The sequence below is a fragment of the Aplysia californica genome, unplaced genomic scaffold (genome assembly GCF_000002075.1).
Source record: "Aplysia californica isolate F4 #8 unplaced genomic scaffold, AplCal3.0 scaffold00300, whole genome shotgun sequence".
In the NCBI taxonomy this organism is placed as follows: Eukaryota; Metazoa; Mollusca; class Gastropoda; order Aplysiida; family Aplysiidae; genus Aplysia; species Aplysia californica.
The window spans coordinates 577334-596460 of NW_004797570.1; the positions used below are offsets into that span (position 1 = coordinate 577334).

At 40.8% G+C, this 19127-nt stretch overlaps 2 protein-coding genes across 7 annotated transcripts in view; one reads left to right on the top strand and one right to left on the bottom strand.

Annotated features, from left to right (window-relative positions):
- LOC101855805 (pyruvate carboxylase, mitochondrial) overlaps window positions 1–4614 on the top strand; it is a 63616-nt gene extending 59002 nt beyond the window's left edge. For 5 of the 6 annotated variants that reach the window (XM_005101831.3, XM_005101829.3, XM_005101830.3 and 2 more), the window contains 3 exons: window positions 587–688; window positions 1180–1320; window positions 1997–2245. In XM_005101831.3, coding sequence (XP_005101888.1) covers window positions 587–688; window positions 1180–1320; window positions 1997–2245 — 492 coding nt within the window. Of the gene's footprint in view, window positions 1–586; window positions 689–1179; window positions 1321–1996 lie in introns of all 6 variants that reach the window. The other variant, XM_005101828.3, reaches the window with a different exon arrangement.
- A 1702-nt stretch (window positions 4615–6316) lies between these two features.
- LOC101856520 (zinc finger protein-like 1 homolog) lies at window positions 6317–19127 on the bottom strand (the record flags this gene model as incomplete). The annotated part of the gene is given in 6 exon segments (XM_005101832.2): window positions 6317–9411; window positions 10121–10247; window positions 11753–12056; window positions 12444–12637; window positions 13815–13935; window positions 18991–19127. Coding segments are annotated over 6 exon segments (1053 nt in total). The 3' UTR covers window positions 6317–9206.

Genomic DNA, 19127 nt, shown 5'->3' on the forward strand with positions numbered 1-19127 from the left:
ATGTTGATTGTGCTTTGGATGAATGATGAGATTGTGTATGGGATAAGCGGTTTGAGATATAAATGAGACCTGTGTTTCATGACAAGTATACTGGCATTGTGAGGGAGCCAGGAGCTTTGTGAACACAGCTATATGGAGATTGTGTTTGTTTGCAGTGCAGATAGTCCATGGACTGTAGTGTTCACATTCCTGACATGCAAGTGATAACCTCAGGGAACTGGATCATTCGAGCACACTCGTTCAAGTCAATAAACATTATTGTCAGGTATTGTGGTTGGCGGGTGCTCTGATATGGTTTGCAGCTTCTTTCCTATCAAACATCTATCGTCCTGATCTCCTCTCCTTCTTTTTGTGTTCATTACGCTCTTGTAACACCTCTAATCTTCGGCACTTGTATAACCATATTGTTTTGCAAGTGCCGTAAAACTCTTACTAAAACAAACTTCTGAAATTGCAGACACATCTTATGATGTGGGAGAAAAATGTGAGAAAAAATGCCTGTTTGATCCCCCCACCCACTCCAGCTCAACGTTGTTTAAAAAAAAATCTAACGCTAATACGGTGTTGCTGTTTGAATGTTTGTCAGGTCACTGATGAGTATTTGGACTTCAAAGGCAAGTATGGCCCTGTGGACAAACTGGACACCAAAACCTTCCTGGTCGGCCCCAAGATTGCCTCTGAGACTGAGGTGAGAACTCGCTGGTGTCTGCTGTTGACCCCAACTGTCTGTTGTTTCATCACGTTTTCTATTTTTATGCTGTGGAAAATTTAACACATGAAGTAATTTATGTGCTGCGGAAAACTGTCATTGACCAATGTAAAAACAAAGTACAGTTGAACATGTTGATCAAAGTACTGTCAAACCTGCTGTAATGGCCACCAGGACCTGTTCAAGATAACCACCTGTAAAAATGCCCTCTTCTCACTTCCCCGTTTGCATTTTTTTCCTATAATTATTTTAGTGACACTATCCAAAATGTTCTTTCTTACACCACCACTTTTCTTCTCGACAATGAGTAGCCATCTTGGACAATTTCAACTGTATAAACAGATAGGTTTTTTTTTTGTTTTGCAGTGGACTATAATACATTCTTTGCAATTGTCCTATTTATTTGTATGAGTGCTATGGGGTATATTTTTAATTTTAGGTACCTGTGTTAAACAATGTATTGCTTTTAGGTGAGCTTGGAGAAAGGGAAGAGCCTGTCTATTGTGACCTTGGCTGTGGGAGATCTGAGTGCCACAGGAACCAGGGAGGTGTTCTTTGAGCTCAACGGTCAGCTCCGCTCTGTCAGGATCAAGGACACAGAGGCACAGAAGGTGAGTGGGTCCCAAGGGATTTGTGATTTTGCTAGGTCTGTTTTTGAACGGCTTTCCTAATACTTGAGTCCTTTCTTGAGACTCTCTGGGTGTTCAAAACATTTTCTCTTTCAGCTTCTCACTTATGACCAGATGTTCCAGGCAAAGTTTTGACTTCGTCTGGATAGTCAGCTTTTCGCTGTGATGTCTTTTGAAAAAACTTTGGTTTGAAGTTGGAGTTGCTCAGCGGGACAGGAATATCTCAGAGAAAATGTTTTTCTGGGTTATGAGGCCATATATTTGAGGACAAGATCAGTCTCCATAGATGTGATGGGTATGAAGCATAGACAGAATAACAGTCAGTAAGACTTTATGTGCTCTCACTTATGGTTATGGGTTGAAATTATTAATTTATTGTTTTCACTCAAATCTAGACTGATCTCTGAACCTACCTGTCGCAAATATGTATAGTTTACACATAGTACCTGTTTTCCTGGTGTAGAAAATCTTATCTTACCAAGCCTGACAGGAGGACAATAGAGTAGCAACTCTGCTTTCGAAAACAAAAATTGCGTTTTGGTTTCTGTATGTTCAGTACTGGAATGTTTGTTTTGAAGACTCTGTGAGTTTAACAAGAGACTGTCTTTAGCTCCCCTTACATCTGTGTTGATCTCTCTACCTCACTTTCCCTCTGCAGGAAATGCATGTTCATCCTAAGGCTCTCCAGGGGGTGCGTGGCTCGGTGGGGGCACCCATGCCAGGCACGGTCATCGACATCAAGGTGAAGGAAGGCGAGGAAGTGGAGAAGGGACAGCCCCTGCTGGTGCTGAGTGCCATGAAGATGGAGATGGTTGTCAGTGCACCGCTGGCTGGCAAGGTCAAGCTGGTGGCTGTCAGCAAGGACATGAAGCTGGAGGGTGACGACCTCCTGGTGGAGATTGAGTAGCATGAGGATTGCCATTCTGCACCGCGTCACTGACCGTATGGTGTGAGCTGCTGAAGTGTTGGGGTGACCGCGGGTTTCTTTGTCATCTTCCCAGGGTGATGTTAGAGCTAGGTGTGAACTCTGCGTATGAGAAAGATGTGATATTTCTGTAAGAGGCAGGTGTGATAATGTTGTGGATGATCCTCAGGACGAGTAGAGTCTGCCTGGAAATTTGTGGAGGTTACATTGATAGAGGCACAGGCAGCTCTGTCATGTTAGTTGTTGATGAAATGTTGTGCAAGTTGTTATTTTGCGATGGTTGTAGACTCTTGATGGTCGTAATGTTGACAGAATGTTATCCATCTTGTAAAATGTTCTCTGGTTGCCATGTAGACTGTTTTTCTTTGTTGCTTCCAAACTCATGCTACTTCGCTGTCCCATTGCTCTGCACAAATACAAAGGTGTAGATGTTTATTCCATCAACTCCCCTACAATGCAATGTCTAGCTGCTTTCAGCACTTTGAACTCTTGGCCATCAGTGATGCTGATCTGTAGACCAACTTCGCTTGGGCATGTGTGAATGTGTGTGTATATATGTGTGCGTGTGTGAACGCACATGCTTGATCACTCCTGCTGAATGCAATACAGAAAAATGATAGTGAGAGCGAAATATGATTGTAGTAATAGTTGTGTGAAGATTTGTTAGAGTAAATTGCCTTGTTGTAAGCAGCTGTGAAAAGGAAGCGTAGTTGTCTTAATTTTTTAAAAGAACATTCTCAGTGTTGAAATCCTCAATGTTTTATAAATGGAGAACTTCTAAGAATTTAACTGTGAATGTACTCAGAGGCTGTCTCTGATGTCTGTATTGGATGATGTTTGCTTACGTTCATGACCATATCTCTGGCTCAACTCCATCATGTGTGCCATGAGTGATTCGCTGCTACTAATTTCTGATTATATGCTCTGAGAAATGTTGTCTTGTTGACTTGTTTTTCTTCTTTTCTGAAAGATCTCGGACAGTGTTGGCTTTTGAAGTGAGAAACAAGGTGTGTTTCATGTTGGTCTGTGCCTCATTTTATGAATTCTTTACTACACTCAAGATTTACATTTTAGTTTATACATTCACAATTTTACATTGTCACTTCACAAATGGGTGTGATATTTGTCCTTTTTCCCAGTCTGTTGGTTGAGATTTCGTTAGGTTGTAGCTGGAAGTCTGTGGGCTCTACAATATTGCCATATATGACATTTGTACTGAATGACATTTGGCTTGCTTTACTGCATAGTGGTGTGAAAGTAGTCGGTAATGCTGGTGATCTTTCCCCTCAAATGCTGTGCAGTGGTAGTGTGGATTTTTGCCTGACCGTGTACATGCTTTACTGTATGTGTTTGTGACTAGTAAATTTCTCATCATGCCCTGCTTGTAAGCACTGCCAACATAAGGTGTGGGAATTTGTTCTTGTATACACTGCCAGTGTGTTGGAAATGTGCTCATGGTGACTGAAAACTTTTGTAGACCTCGAACCCCCACGTGGAGTTTTGCCTGTTTATCTTAGGGCTCTGAACAAATGTTATAATACAATTGTGTGGGCCCAAAATGTGAAGATCTTGATTTGCTTTTTATTTCTGAATGTTTACTCTAGCTCTAAAGTAGATTGGACCATATGATGTCTAAATCTCAGTGCCACTTTTTAATAATACGCATTAGTGATTTTCTAGATGTTTTAGCATTGCTCAAGGCTCTGCCTATTGCATCTCAGTATTGTGAAACCAAGCTCAGGGCTTGTGTTATCTTGTAGACGTAGTTCACAAGGGAATGGTCTTGACCTGACCACGAGTGACCCTCAAGAGTTGTGTTGACCACCAGCCTGTTCATTATTCAGATTTCTTCGATTGATACATATAATATATATATGCATAATAATTTATGGTTTATAGCAGTACTGTTATCAGAGATTTCACATACAAATATTATGAAAAAAACTGGAGTTCTGTGATGGAGATAATTTCATTTTTGTGAAAGATTCAAATATTTGCTGGTCTCTTGTTGTTTGTCTAGATAACTGTCATTCTGGAGATTGTGGCAAATTAAACTCCAACAAAAATTATGGACTGGAGTGTTCTTTTGTTGGAAGTATAAAATATTTGCTTTCGCTTAAAGCAATATTTACTTGTATACCTTTCGAAGCTTCCAATAGGAAATGCATTTTCATTTTTCTCATGCAGCATTAGCATAAGCTTGTGTTGCATCATTTTCTGAACATGTTCTTATATAGAATGTAGGAAACTTTCCACCTCGTTTCATTGTGTCTGGGATGTATGGCTGTATGCCAACGTCAGAACACAAAATGTTACTCACTTCTCTTCAATAAACTGGTGTTCAGTAACTCGCAAAGTGTCACAATTTTCTTCCCTTGGTAGTCTAAACTGTCATTTGTCCTCAGGGATTCCTTACAAAACTTCACTCCCACATATCATCATTCTATTTTTGTCTATCACAAAATATGTTGTGCTCTTTTTTGTCCCCAAACTTTTTGTCTAAAGTTTATTTTTAAGTCTAAGGGCGAGGACAGAGAGGCCACCGAATATGTTTCTGGGTTTTGATGACATATTCGCTTGGCGCCGATCTTTCCGAGGGTAGAACATAAAGGACACATATTTTCAGCACGTTTAGGCTGTTCCTCTGAACTAGATCTAGATTTGACAAGTTGGACTTTACTTTAAGTGTCATGTTGTGAACGGCTTAATTTTTGTTTTTACCTCCATGTAGATTTGCTTGAAATGTATCTGTTTATCCCATATGCAGGCCGTTTGCATACAGCGGAAACCAAGGCACTGTTCACGTTAAAATATTACCAAAATATGTGAACAACTGTGTTTCTTGAACATACACGCACACACTCACACAACACGCTGAGCACACTTCTCAACTCAATAACTTTAACTACAATCTGTGAATTAAAACCCCCCCATTATTACTGATTTTTAAAAATACTTCTCAAACTCAAATTCTGCTCGGTGAACCAGCAGAATTTGGATCGCTGATTTCAAATATCTAATCAGATTTTGTCTATGGCGTTTCCTTGTTGAGATAATGGTCAGTTGAAGAAGTCCCCAGTCCAGCCCTATGACGTCACACATCCGGTGACAGTCCACTGACAGGGCACTCCTTTGCACCGAGAAGCGGCTTTCAGTGAGTAGGAATCAACATTTCATTCCTATAAAATGTCGCCACTGATCCCGCAGATCGGTGGAGAGAGAAGACTGTGTCTCTGTGCGCTTGTAGAACTTGTATAGATGGATTCCTATATTATAACTTACGGTACCTAGTGGTTAGGCGACAGACATCGGCCGCCTTTGTGTTCTCCAACTTAGGCTGAAAATATACTGCCACGCACAACTGAAGTACGCCCCAAAATGGACAAGCAGCTGCTTGGAAGTTGTGATCCCATGCGTCAGCACAACTCCGTCCGACTGTGCAAAAAAACGGCGCTGAGCAGGTGTATACAGCTCAGTGGTCACACCCCCCCCTCCCTTTTTAAAAATAATCTCCACGGCGTCCCAGAACTCCGATAGCAGGGTGAGCCTCTCTGCACGCGGAAAAGAAGTGCTGCATGCATGCACGTCTTTTTGGGTCTTCACGACTCCTCATGTCTAGACGTGTCATGTCAGTGAAATTACCGATGGGAAATAAAGAGGAGGGCACGACTTTTGTGAGGCGCACTTCAGTTGTGCGTGACAGTATATTTTCAGCCTTAAACCTCAAATTGGAATTTTATTTTTCAACAGGGTACCATTATATCACTTGAGGCTCACACTTCAACTGATATTTGAGGTGTAGCATCAGGTGCTTTGCTGTTGTACACAGGAGACTTGAGTTCGATTCCCGGGATGGTGGGGGGGGGGGGAATTTTTTTTGGAGTATCCCTGTGTTTTTGCTAATATCCCTCTCATTTGTGTAATTTGGAGTGTAAAAACCACTGTCATTACTTAAAAAAACACACATAAAAAACCCAAACAAACTTAACTGATTAGTTGTTGATAATCAGACCACAAAAACCTTTGGCTGAAGCATTCACACCACGCTACAGAGTCAGTTGCCAATGGAATGCTCCATCTTTATTTGAGAAACATGGTTATTAATTTGTATTCCACATAAGCCCACATGGACATGAATTGAGAAACATTCAAATTTGTACATTTCATGAGCAGTATGATCTACCAAAAAAAAAAAAAAAAGAGAGAGGCAGTTGTCAAAAACTTTGTTTTTTTAAATAGAAAAACAAAATACCAATGAACATGCACCATTATGTATCACATTTTGAGTAGTGGCTTAGCTCCTAATTCTTTCATTCTAGATAGACAAGTGCTTGTAAAGCAATAAATAACAAATGCATTGAAAATGATATTAACAAAAGGTATCACTTGAACAAAGGATTAATGTTCTTTTCACAGCAGTCAACTTTCTCTCTGCTTCTCCACAGCTAAACTTTCGTCATTCAAAGCATTGTAGGAGTCATCTCCAACTCACTGCATACATATCTCAAAGTCCACAAACACACATGCCACCTGATCACCAATTATATTTACAGTCGGCAACATACAAGCAAATGGTATGAACACTCCCAATCACAAACACACATGTCACTAACAAATGAGCAGTAAGAGAGTTGGACCCACAAAACATGATACACATGCAGTCATTCTTTTCTTTAGAACATAACTGCTCAGTGTAAGACTCCATTATATACGTCACTTTTCAAAATGGCATATGGTGGAGACTTGCACTAAGTAGTTGAGGAGCTAAAAGGAAATAAACACAGGTACACATGACTTCCACAGCTATATAGGGATGAAGTCTTGTGTTGACCTATTCTTCAGTCTATAGCATCTCTTCATGCTTAAGAAAAAACTTTAAAAATTCAGCCTCCTTCTGACACTGTTGACCATTTCACACAGGAAACCAATTTGTAATTTTTGAGAGAGCACATTTCCTCATGTTTATGCAATTTAAATCTCCCACTTCCACCAGTGCGCATACTTTAAACATAAATTCTCATCCTTTGAAAAAGAAAAATGCTTTTGACTACGAAATGTGCAAGTGCATGATGAAAAAGCAGTCAGATGCTCAACTTGTAAGCCAAGAGTATTTTGATGAGTTAAGTTGACTTCTTTGACTATTTAGTCTTGACAGGACCTTGGGATGCAGGAGGACTTCACATGCAACTGATATGTTCAGTCAACTGTTTAGCAATATTGCTAGGGACAAAGCAATCAGCTAAATAAATCTGACCATCTCAAACATCACTTCTAACGTACATAGCTGTGCTATAAACAGACATCTGACAATCATTAAAAAAACATAAAACCAGAGTAAACCAAGCCAGGAGAAAGTTGTAAGATTTTCATAAGTATTTGAGCTCTCAGCACTGTCAGCATTCAATTTCCACTCATCTATGTGTGAACAATATCGGCAAAAAGCAATGAAAATTGTATCTATGTACATGTTATAAGATTATTATATCAAGTTTGTACAAAGTATTCAATGTCTCAAATACAAGAGTTTGTTCCCTCTTTAAATTGCTTCCTTCTTCGAAGTACTGGTAGTTCCACTGACAATTATTTTACGATGCCAACCATCAAAGAAAGGTAAAATAAAGGAAAAAATATATAAAAACTGACCATCCCACACTGAAGACTACGTCTGTGCAACAAACCCTGTCTCTGCAAGTTTTGTTCATCACAGTGTGATCCGGCAGTCCTACAAGTAGTTCATGACACCCCCCCCCCCTCCAGAGAGAGACATAGATAGGAACAGCAGATCAGGCAATTACCTCATTAGTACAGAAGGAAATACTGACCTTGTGACACATGAAATGGGACAATTAGCATGGAAACTCAAACAGGTAGGAGGCAAAGTGTCAATGGGGGAGCGGGTGGGTGGGAACAGCTGTGCTATAAGACTGCCATTCTGTGCCCATGTATTCCCATCATAACATCTTTGCAAACAAAACTGATAAAACATTAAGTTCTTCAGTCAGTATCCTGGTGAGCTAGCCCTAGCCAAACTTTTTTAACTTTTAAAAACTTTCACAGAGCATAACAGACTTGTGAAGAACAGATTTGGGAAATTGCAGAAAGTGTACAGCAGTAGTTTTTGTGGCTGGGCAAAGTATGCATCAAGGAAAAACAAAAACTCCGGCCAAAATACTATACGCAGAACAGGTAATGGCTGACAATATGATAATGTCCCCATCCAGACATCTCATTAGGTTCTTGCTTCCTTATAGCTGTACTTTAAATGTAGGCATGACAATAAGCTGATGGCCCGATCCCCATGTCTGGTTAAGTTTGTTGACTAATAGCAGTAACCATTTCTTTGTCTGGTAGTGTTAACAAGCTCTCACAGCAACACAAGACCTATGAGTACCAGAAGGCAGTTCCTGTAGTCAAGTACCACAACATCATATCCATGGGTTTATGCTCGAAATCATGCACCTTGTTTCTTGGAAAACTTCTCCAACAACCCCTGCTCGAAACTGATTTCAAGACCGTTTAATTTATTGCTAATATCAATGCTAGTAAGTCTGAATGGATGTTTGTCCTTGTTCCGGGGAAATAAAGAGGACCCACAGATTGACCTTGCAATGATTTTAGAGCAAAGGAAGAGTTTACCTTTTTTCTTCCAGTTACAAAGACAAAGTATAACGCCATAGATATTATGTAAAGTGCTGGCCATCAACACTTGGCTAAAACCCTTACAGGGAATGGTGAGGCCTGGAAGTGAGAAATGTTCCTTCTTTACAGTTGTCTCACTTTGAATACATTCACACAAAAGGAAATTAAAATACATCCCCACAGAACCTATAGCATTAGAATAGTATGAGGGCAGTTATTTAGAGACCCCGATGTCCCAGTTTGACCATTAGCAGGAGATTCCTTCTGGTCACCAAAAGTACACCAGCAAGACCTCGTTGAGCTATCACTGTACCCCGAGCACCTCCTTCTCCACCTTGATGTTCGGGTTGGCCATTGGGTCGAAGAATGGGTCATCCTCTGTGGCTTGTCTGCCAAGCTTGGAGAAGATAATGATGATTGTGATGAAGCCGATGATGCCCAGAAGTAGCACCACAGCAAATCTCTTGCGTACTGCATTCGGATCTTTCTTCTTCTGCCCATCAATAGAGCTGTGGACCAAAAATATAAAGTATGTCATATACTTTTTTCCAGCTTTGCTCTGTGGTTAAAAGAAAATTTGGAAAGAACTTTTTCACTCTTCACAGAAGCATATTGTAGCTTTTTTTTTGGCAAAAGACATGCCCATCAATATACAGAGGTCAAGTCATGTTTGAAAAAGAACAGGTCTGGTCAAAAGAGGAATAATGATGGCACATTTGGAATTAGAAAACAAACCTTCAACATATCCAGAAGGCAAAAACATTTTTTTTAAAACATAAAATTAAAATTTTTAAAAATTACAGAAGGAACTTCTGTATTACAACTGACTACCTGGGACAAGATTATACAATATCCTCTTGTAATCAGTCTTGCAAGTGAAAGTGTAAATTGCATGAGCGATGTATATTTCTTATTTTTCCCTGTTGATGAGATAAATAGTTAACAGGAAATGGTGGACATGGCCACACTGGGCACTTCTCATTGTGTAAGATAAAGCTCACAAAGAAGTAAAACTACCAGGGAAGCCAGTTGTTTGTAGTTGTGACTGAACACCATTCTGCACACCATCACCTTGTGTGAGAGCTGAAAAGCAGATCAAGATCGGCTTGTCAGGATTGGGTCCCAAAGGTTTTTTGTGTGTTTTTTTTGGTCCAAATAAATGAAAGCGAGCGGAATAGGACAAAAGACAAACAGGGATCCCAGTCAACTCTGACTTACTTGAACCAGCGAGCTAACCACTGCAGAGCAGGTCGCCGCTTGTACTTGTCTTCATCGTGGTCATGTGACCTCCCTGCATCCTGAAAAACGTCATCATCCTTGGTGGTGTCAAACAGTTTGCGAGGGTCTGTGAGGAACAAAAAATCAATTAGCGAAAACTATAAGAGCAAACCTGAAACAGTATTCTTTCTTCTCCTTCTCATCCATCTTTCCATGGACATTCCATTCTCTAGTGCAAGAGACCCTAAACAATTATAACAATTACTGGAAGAAAAATAGCTATGATCTTAATCACACTTCAACATTTTAAATACATCATACTTAGTGCAATAACTTTCATAATTTAGTTAACAGTTTGTACCATTATTTTTGTTTTGAGTTTGGGAACAATTTTAAAAGCAAAGAAACTCTCCCTTAGCAAGAAAGTTTTCTCTTTCCATCAGAATTTACAAGATCCCCAAGTTCTTTTCTTTTACATGAAAAACACTTCTGAACATGTTGCGAAAACATGACTTCCCACACTACTATACAAATTACACACCAGATGGACAACAAAAAGCCTAGAACTAGAAGTGAAAGGACTGATACTTAGTTATAGCTCTCAAGGGAAACTTATCAAGATAAATATCCTCTTAGGATCATTCAATAGTCAATTCCTTACTATAGTCCAGGCAATGCCAAATGGACAACTTGTTGATCTCATTACACCAAATCTAGTGGCGAGTCTCTCTGATTTTTTGCATGCGCCTCTGAATTCAAAAGGATTTTTAAAAATCTTGATTTTCGTGCGTATGCGACAAATATAAAGAGGTGCTGTCTATATAATCGTTAGTCATTAATTGTTTATTAAGCTCAACACTGCGCACTTTTTATAGCAAGCATGGTACCACGCTAAAACCATAATGATACAAGGGTGTCGTTTCAGGGGCTCAGCTAGAAATTTTAGGGGGGGGGGGGGGGGGAAAGAGAGAGATATACAGTTTGGTCAAACCCAAAACCAGGCGCCGACAGAGTGCTAAATTTGAAGCACTAATAGGCATGTCACTGGGCACACAGATTCAGTGTAATGAGGTCAACAAGTTGTCCATTTGGCATTGTCCAGACTATAACTCTAACTACCTGCAGCATTTAGATGAAAAGAATCAAATAGGAATAAACACGTTTGTTTAACAATAGAAGAAAGAAATATTGACATGACAACATCCTTTAAGCACATAAATCTTAATTTCATAATTGTCAAGGCTCCAACATAAGCATTTAGCTACAACCAGGAAAACAATATGCAGAGACAACAATGGTAATCACTAGGACAACAACTTGGAAGGCATGCCGAGAGCTTGGTCTTGTCTCACACATACCTTTCCCAGCTGAAAATGGAATCCGCTTCAGCCATTCATCTCCACCCCACAATCAAAAGAGAATAGATAAGTAAAGAAGAAAACAAACCCCTTGTCAGTTAATAAAAAAAAGAAATAAACATGTTTTAATAATGAACACCCCTTTCCGTGGTAAAAGGGATATATCTACTTCAGCCATATTTACCCCCCCCCCCAACAACAACAACTTCCAGATTCTAGCCCATTTATCAAAGCAAAGTTAATATTGTATTAAGGAACTGGAGAAGCAACTTACTGGTGAACTGGACAAATCTGTCCTGTCCTCTGACAGAGGTACCTTCATCCACGCTGATCACACTGTGCTGGTTACTGCTGTAGCCAGGTGGAGTTGCCAGATAGGGTGCCACCTGGGCACTGGGTCTTCCCCCAGAGGTGGTTGTCCCACTGTTTGGAGCTGGTGACACACCGAGACCAGACACATAGCCCAGGGTAGCATCTGACCTCAGCTGACTTCCTGCTTGTCCATTGCTTGTGGCTGTCAAACTCGTTGCGCTCTGAGACGAGGGGGGAGGAGGAAGTGGAGCCTCTGACTCCTCTATCTGTGGGACATGAGTATGTGTTTGTGAGTTTGGAATATTCTCATTGTCTTTACATTTACAGGCAAAGGAAATAATTATAGCATAGAAATGCAAGATTCTAATCTTTGACTTTTGAGGTTTGGAAAAATATTGCCGTCTTTGAACTAAGAGTACATAGTAAGTGATGGGATGGAAAACACTGTCACTGGAAGTTATCAAACCTCCTGGCTGTTCCATTCTTTGACCTCTTGAACAAGGACATAAAAAAATCAGATCAGAATAAGTTTCAAAATAGCAGTGTGAACCCTTCCAGTGGAGTGAAATCATGAATACAAATAGTCCATTTCACCCCATACAATAACTTATGATATTGATGATAGTTTCAAAGAGCAGAAGAAGGCCACTGACCAGTGGTAAGCCAAGACCTGCCCGGGCCCAGTTGACTTGCTTGAGGAGAGACCGGAGTGCATCTGCCACTGGTGAAGCCAAGTTGGTCTGGGGAAAGATGCAGCTGTTGCACAGAGGGCAGGTGTAGCCAGCAGGGGCTGTATGGGCTGGGAACTGCTGTGCATACTGGTTCAGGCATGACCAGTGGAACACATCTGGGGGAGGACAGAAAGCTTGGTATGGAACATGCCTGTGTCATACCTGTGTCAATGGACTATTAGAACCAGATGACAGAAGTCACAACATTTAGAAGATGTCAATGTGTTCACAATCTGGAGGAAACTTAAAATGGATAGAAATCACAACACATACCTGGAATGTAAACAAGTATGAAAACTTGTGACTGTAATGGTTAGGAAATCAAATCAGTCTTTGTTGACATTGATTTAGCTTTTAATTGTTTTACAAAGGAGTAACTAAAATAACATTAAACCGGAAAACATTTAAAGATAATACAGTCCATGCCGGCTTTAAGCACGGTCGTCGGGAGAAAGCTTAAGCGTGCTTAAAGCCGAAGCGTGCTTAAGTGCGAAGTAGACATAATCCAGAGATTTTCATGTAGAAAATTTCCCGTGCTATTTCCCTTCGTTTGTAAGTAGGCCTATAGCGGTCCCGCAAAAGTGTGCACTGTTATTTAGACACCCGCCATGGTAGTTTTTGTTCGCTTGTTTGTTTTTGTTTTTTAGTCGAATGGGAAATGAAAACTTAATTTAGACGGCCAGTCACGATACGGCACACTAGGCCTACACACTGCCTGTGCGTACCACTGCCCGCTGTGCCACTCATACCACCGCCTTCATCCCACCTCGCGCGTGATACACAATCAGGATTAATGGATAGCGAGGGTCAAAGGTGAAATCGCAGCCAGCCCCCCTTTCTCGTCTCCCTGACTCTCTTTGTATTTTTTTGGTCGTGTGTAGCTTTGCCCTAGGCCTAGGCTAGATCCTATGTCCTAGCGCGCGGCTGTGTGCATCTGCCTTCCTCTCCGCCCGTGTGAGTGTGTGTGTCCATCACTTGCGTTCTTTGTGTTTCTCTTGACACACTCCACTGCTGCGGTGTAGACTGCGTTCGAACTTCGATGGGTCATCATGAAAATATTGACTGTCTTGTAAATGAAGCGTGCTTGAAGCCGAAGTTACCGTGCTTAAAGGCGTGTAATTTATATAGCAAAAATTCTGTAAGAGCCGTTTAGCGTGCTTAAGTCCGAAACGTGCTTTAAGCCGGCGTGCTTAAAGCTGGCACGGACTGTACTTATCTTTATTTTTACAAAATATTTATATCATTATGCAGAGATCAAGTGTCTGTGGCTACACTGACCGAAAGCTGACTTACCATAACAAGACAATCTGACACACTCCCCACATTCCTCATCTGACAGACCACGATTGCACAAGGTACACAGAGGGCTGTAATCGCTGTCCTGAAGCCATTGCAAGTAGGACTTAACAATACACTGTGGAGGACAAAGCATTCTCAGTTGCAGAACTTTTCATCAGACAATCAATAATTGTGAAACCACAGTGCAATTAGAAAAATCAGCCGTATTATAACCCTCCCCCCCAGGTAAAATTCCAACTTCCAAGCACAAATCAATACAATACTTTTGACAATAGGGTGATTATTCTAGTGTACAACACTTAATTCAGAACTGATGGATTTGGGCAACATTATAAGAATATAAGTAAGATTCAACTTCCACATTTACCAGTATAACTATGATTTTTAGTAATTTTATGTTCTCTCGTTAATATAATTTTATGTGAGGCAGCAAGGTGAAATCAGGCGCTCATCAAAATAACGAAATTCGAAAAACAGGCATTTTCCTGGCAGTTTGGAAATTTTGATTGAATTTCTATTATTAAGCTTAACCTCTGTCATGTCAATATTATACAAAAATACATTTCCAGGTGAATTTTACTGAAAGAAACTTGATTAAAGGCACATAAGATGTTAATTTTTAGTTTTCAAAAAGTCTTTAGCTTGAACAACGACCCGTTTAGAACTGCTCTGGTGTCAACAAATGGGACCAACCACTTTGCAATGACTATTTTCTTGCCAAGACCTTTGGTCAATATTCAGTGAACTGTTGCACTGGACATGCAGACTATTTCACTTATTTCCCTGCATGGTTTTCATATATCTTCCTTCACCACAGCTTTGATTCTCTCTACACTGTTGCCACAAATGACAAATGGGGGCTTCCCAGTGTGCGCTTCATCTTTCATGTCAGACCTCCCACCTTCAACCTCCCTGATCCATTTTCTTACTGTTTGAATTGATGGGGCATTATTCTCTTTTACTTTGCATACATCAACATGGGTTTCAACTGCAGACTTGCCAAGAAGAGATGAAAATTTAATTACAACTCAAGACATCGTAGCGTGAGAAGGTTGCATCATTCATTTTACAGAGGAGGGAAACTTTATTCTGAGACAGACCTAGTAAACAATTATTTCTGGTTTGAAACGATTACTTTTTGTTGTGCATACGTTGCAATGTTTGATGCGCGGTGAGCAAGAGGGATAATGAGCTGTGAGAGAGAGCACCCGCCTACCCCTAAACTAGGTCCTAGGCCCTACTAGACCTATGTTTCATAGTGGTCGCTCGTTACGAAATTCCTCTCTTATAATAAAGGAAAGACTTCCATTTTATTCTGGAAGTGTCTATTCTCATCCTGGGTGAGAATAAAAATATGATCCACCTCTCACCCCTGGTGAAACTTGCCAGCATTGGCTATTCTCACCCGATGTGAAAAAAGACCTCTGTTTTTCCTAATTTCTGAATACTGTCTATCAGTGTGGATGATCAGATTGACAAAAAGAAAAAAATGATGATATAATAGCACAAAAGTAAACTAATCTGGTCGTCTTACAAAGATGGGTAAGATTGTATTTTACCGGACCACCAGTAGCTGCCGGTCGGGACTACTTTCGCTATGGCGCCCCTGGTGCCTAGTGGTCCGCTATTCTTCCTTCCATGGCTCCCCTACTCACTCTCCTGCTCACTTTTTTACGTCCTCACCCTACGACTGCCAACTACCCACTGACGTCTCTTACCGTGTTTTTCAGCAATCACGATCGTATCCATCAAAAGGTTAACCACAGCAAACACTTTAAGGACCCAGAGACTGGCACTCACACTAATAATATTGAAAGTACGTGGCACAGTCTAAAGAGGAGCAAAGGCACCCTTGAAAAACACTTTCGCAAGTTACTTTGCGGTTACTTTCCGAGCATTCACTGCCTCCATTGGTGAAGTATACACGATGGCAAAGGCAGTAACTGCACTGCAGTAGATGTGGCCCACGAACTCAAAATTAAAATTGAAACGTATGGCCCAGTCTTGAAGCTCATCCAAGTCCACTGTTGATATGATATAAAATGTAAACACCGTGGGTCCACAACACCCCATCCCCTTCTCACCCTCAACCACCACTACTTCTCGCTCACCTCACTTCGTCACTGGCTTGCGCACTGCCGCCCGTGGAACTACTTCTTGTCTGTGCGTAGAGAACTATTAGTGCGTCGTTAGGCTAGGCGCATGAAGTAATCACGGGTCCATACAGGTAAAGTAAAATCCAGGCCAAAGATGTTATGGCTATTTCACTTTTTGAATCAAGCCGAACTATACTGGTCGCCATTTTGTTTTGCCCCGGCAGTTCTCCCTACTCCTTCTCTCTCTCTCTCTCTCACTGCCTGCAGACAAAATTTCACGGTTTCAACACAAGAGCGCTGGAATGTTTGTTAACACTGGCATCACGGTGAACGAACACTGGATGAGAATAGCCATAGCAATGCCCACCGAGCGCATTTTGTTCTGCCGATTTTTGGCCCCCGCAGCGGGGGTGTTTCATGGGACGCACTAACGCAAAGGTTGTTGTCTTCAACTCGCTCTCACGCCGCTTCTCGTGAATGGATATGAATGAAACTTGGCAGCCAATCAGAAAAGAGGTCAATCTCGTAGTATGCAGTTTGACAACATTGTACCCATCCTAGAAGCAGTCGAAAACGTTTGCGAAAGTGGTTGATGTGGTGCGCTTTGAAGGTTTTTCGGAGCTGTGATTTGTCAAACTGACTGATACGTTGTACACCATTTTTCTTTATTCCCTTAAAATTTCATGCTTCTGTGTTTAGCGGTTTTGGCGTAATCTTTAAAAATGTGGGAGTAACTAAGGAAAAAAGCGACATTGCCATTTGCGCGTGCTGGGTGAACGGCCGGCGGCGTGGAAATTTCCACTGAGTGACGTCATCAACCATCGGTCGCCTCGGGCGCTACAAACGAGGCCCCGCTTATGTGAAATGGAAAGGGGGGGAAGGATACTTGAAAACTAAACGGGGGCCTTGATAACTTGCGTTTTTGTTGCATTTTAGTCACAATACAATAGATGTAGTCATTTTTATTTGCTTGATTGCATGACAGAAGAATAGAAACAGAAAAGCAAACATCTTGAGAAGTGGTATGGCATTGTGTTTGCGTTATGAAAGCCTATTCCCCCCTCTTGGGAAAGCACACACTTGGACTCGTCCTGTGTGCTCTGTTTGGGAAAAGTGAGGCATTAATATTGTTATTAAAGAGTATGGTACTTATTTAGTCCAGTCTGGGAAGATAGTCCCGTTTATACATTGTTATCGTTCACGCGTGCGTGCGTGAGTGCGCGCGCGTGAGAGAGAGAGAGAGAGAGAGAGAGAGAGAGAGAGAGAGAGAGAGAGAGAGAGAGAGAGAGAGAAAGAAAGAGAGAGAGAGAGAGAGAGAAGGGGGGGGGGTGTAAATATGTTACATTTATTGTATGAGTTGTAGCCTACACATGCGAAATATTCCCATGACTTGTAAACTATATTATCTGAACGCATCTTAATCTACCACACAATAGGACACTGTCCAACAATGGATGTACACAGAGACGATCTTATTTTCTATAACAAAGTATGCATGCTTTTACTAGTACAAAACTGGATTTATTAGTAGCTCTCTACTTACATTTTTGTGACAAATTGATCCAGAATATTGCTTGGCAAGGAAGAACCTTTTATGTTGCCAAGTTTCATTCAAATATCATGACTTTGGGAGAACATATGACTGATAATCTTTGTAAATCTGTAAAGAACGCCACTTTTTTACCTGTTAATGTCTTTACAACTCAAAAAGTATGACAGATATTAAAAACCTGACTGCATGGCTAAATTCTGCATTAAAAAATGTACTAGACTGCCAAGTTTCATTTACATATTCCAAGAAATAGGCGAGCTATGACAAATATTGTCTCAAAACGCACCGAAAAAGGCCAACATTTTTACCTATAAACGTCTTCATAACGCAAAAAATAGGATAGCTATGAAAAATCTGAAAGCAGGACTAGATTCTGCACTAGAAAATGTACTGGGTTGCCAAGTTTCTTTTAAATACCAGAGAAATGAGCGAGTTATGACGAATATTGTCTCAAAACTCACCAAAGAACGTCCCATATTTTGGGGTTTTTTCATTATATAAAAGTGTACCAGAAATTAATTGATTAAAAAATCCGTAACTTTTTTGTTTATTGATGGATTTTAAAAATTCAAAAAGTTCTATGCTCAGTGAAGATAAAGCTACAAAATGCACATATTTGCAAACATTTTCTGGCAAAAAAAGGATTTTCGTGGTCATTGCTAATAGCCAAGAGACTTGCCCTATCTCTCAGAGTGATCAGCTTGAGCCTATACACTAAGCCAAGCAGTGAACGCATGCACACCGGGTGAGAATAGCAAAAGGCTTTCCCTCTCACTACTCTCACCCCTGTGGCCTGTGGCTGTGAGAGGCCTACGCGCTATTCTCGGCCACCTCTATTCTCACCCGGGGTGAGAATAGTGCAGGCGGGTCTTGTGGCTATTCTCACCCGGTGCGCGTGTCAACAAATTTTGCGTTCACCCTAAACCACAGAATTCTACACTGTGATAAGAGAAAAATTGTAGAATTCTGTGCTGTGAACAAACGTTCCATTACAACTGTACTTGTAGCCTACTAAAAGCGTACAATTTTGTCTGTGGGCAGTGGAGAGAGAGAGAGAGTGAGAGAGAGAACAAAACAAAATGGCGACCCGCGTAGTTCGGCTTGATTCGAAAAGTTAAATAGCCGTAGCATCTTTGTAGACAACCAAATTAATTTACTTTTGTGTTTTAACATCATTTTTTAACTTTGTTTTGGTCAATTTGATCGTCCACACCGATAGACAGTATTCAGAAAGAGACAGAGAGAGAGAGAAGAGGGGAGGAGTAGATCTTGCAAGAACTTCCGGGCGGGTGAGAATAGATCTAGCCACTTTCCTATTCTCACCCTAGGCCCTAGGCCTAGATGGTATAGATCTACTATTATACAATAATAGTTATAGAGTTACTATTCTACACAATAGCCTCTAGTCTTCTACTTCTCTAGCGATCTAGATATCTAGATCTGATCTACAATCTAGAACTAGAGTCTATCTAGTCAAGAATAGAGACCTGGAGGTAGAGACTATTATGAGAGATCAACTTACCTGAGGATGGTTGGCAACAAGACAATGTTCACACACATTGACTCTGTGTTCAAAGCAAAACAGATTGGTCACTTTCCGCTTGGGACATTTACACAAACCCATGGTTAAGCACAACAATAAAAGAGACTTCGAAAAGG